The sequence below is a fragment of the Manacus vitellinus genome, unplaced genomic scaffold (assembly GCF_001715985.3).
Source record: "Manacus vitellinus isolate BGI_N305 unplaced genomic scaffold, ASM171598v3 scaffold_64_pilon, whole genome shotgun sequence".
NCBI lineage: Eukaryota > Metazoa > Chordata > Aves > Passeriformes > Pipridae > Manacus > Manacus vitellinus.
In genome coordinates, this window is record NW_021940718.1 from 142,851 (window position 1) to 144,677 (window position 1,827).

A 1,827-nucleotide genomic window follows, 5' to 3' on the forward strand; every position below is an offset into this window, starting at 1 on the left:
CTGGGATTCGTGGGATGGGAACTGAGCCCTTTCAAAGTCGGTTTGGGGAGAGGTTCCCGCAGAGCTCGGCCCCATGCTGGGCTTGGAATCCTTCTGTAGTCACTTGGCTGGGCTTGGAATCCCTCTGTAGTGACTCTGGCGTCTGTCACCACTGAAGTGCCTGTGAAATTGTGCTCCCAGCGTGACAAATGACCCCGGGGGAGGAGGAGCTGTTCCCGTTTTTCCCGGATTCAGCAGCAAGGAGCTGTTTTTTTGTTTTTTTTTTTTTTACCAGAAGGAAAAGGGAGGCAGAGCTGTCCCAGATTCCAGCCCTCGCTGCTCCCCTTGGGGCGAGGCAGGAGGGAAACAAAGGGATGGAGGATGGGGATGAGCGACTTGCAGCTCGTCTCTCCTCGTCCTTTCGGCCCTGCCTCCCCCTCCCTGGGCTGCTCCAAAAAAGCAGAGGAGCAACAAGAGGCTCATTTTGGGGGATAAACTGGGGGTGCACAGGATGAGGAAAAGCTTCCAGCTGTTCTCCCCTGCTGTCCCCTGCTCAGCTGGGACAACCTGCAGCATGGACCTGCCCCTGCCCTGAGCCCTCTGTGCCCACAGGAACGATGTTCTCCCTTTCCCTGGGTCTGCTGAAGCCCTGCCTGGAGCCAGACCCATCCCAAACCAGATGCCAGGAGCAGGAGGCCGTGCTGGGGAAGCTGGGCTGGGTCTCTCCCCTCCTGGGGGGCCACTAACCCCCCCCTGCTCCTCTGCCCCACCAGGTTCTGGTTCCGTCTCTACTGGTTCCCCCTCAAGGTCCTCTATGCCACCTGCTACTCCAGCCTCCAGTCGGTCCCAAACATCCCCTTCTACTTCTTCTTCAACGCTCTGCTCCTCATCCTCACCCTGATGAACATCTACTGGTTCCTGGTGAGTGGGGGGAGTTCCCTCCCCGCTGCTCCTGCCCGGTGCCTGCTGCCTGTGCAGGGGCTGCAGGGCTGGAGAGGCTTTGGAGGGGAGGAGGGAAGCCCCTGATGGTTCCTGGGGGGGCTCCTGTGCTGGAATTCCGACCGTGCTCCAAGGATCCCTGGTGAGGGAGCGACAGCAGTGGCTGGGACAGGCTGGGATTTGAAGAGGGTGTGAATGTCCTGGCACCCCCCCAGGTGTTGGGGAGGGGGTGGAAAGGGTGGATGTGGAGGGATCACATCAGGCAAGGCAGGGGAGCGCCTGATTCCATCATCCTGCCTGATTCCATCATCCTGCCTGATTCCATCATCCCGTGGGATGAAGTTGCAGGAATTCTGCCACGGGTCTGAGCCACGTCCAGGGGGGAGCTGCCCTGCCCACGTGGGGCCTGGGGGGTGGAACAGCTCCAAACCTTTGGGATCCGTGTCTGAGGGTGTCTCTCCCCCCTCCCAGTACATCGTCCTGTTCGTGGCCAAGGTGCTGATGGGGCAGATGCAGGAGGTGAACGACGTGCGCGAGTACGACGTGGAGGACACCGGGAAAAGCACCAGGGCCCGGAAGAGGGAGGCTGGAATCCAACTACCCAAGGCTCTGAAGGAAGGGTACGTGGGCAGGGGGGTGGCACACAGGGCCGTGGGACGGTTTGGGTTGGAAGGAACGTGGAGATCATCCAGTGCCACCCCACAGATCCCACTATCCCGGGGTGCTCCAGCCTGGCCTTGGACGCTCCCAGGGATGACACACAGCCAGTGAGGGGAAGGGACACTGGTGACCTCCCTGGAGCTGCTGTCACAGGGCTCACCCCCGGGCTGGAAGATGGGCATAAAACATCACTGCAGGTGCCAGGAAGGACTTTAAATCCACGCCTGGGCATCGTGGGGTGCCCACCCA

General features: G+C 60.8%; 1 protein-coding gene across 1 annotated transcript in view; it reads left to right on the forward strand.

Moving 5' to 3' along the window:
* The window catches only part of CERS1 (ceramide synthase 1), a 5,293-nt gene that overhangs the window by 2,647 nt on the left and 819 nt on the right, over positions 1 to 1,827 (forward strand). The window contains exons 3-4 of the mRNA XM_029963850.1: positions 753 to 900; positions 1,390 to 1,538. Of these exons, the coding sequence (XP_029819710.1) occupies positions 753 to 900; positions 1,390 to 1,538 (297 nt within the window). The remainder of the gene's footprint in view (positions 1 to 752; positions 901 to 1,389; positions 1,539 to 1,827) is intronic.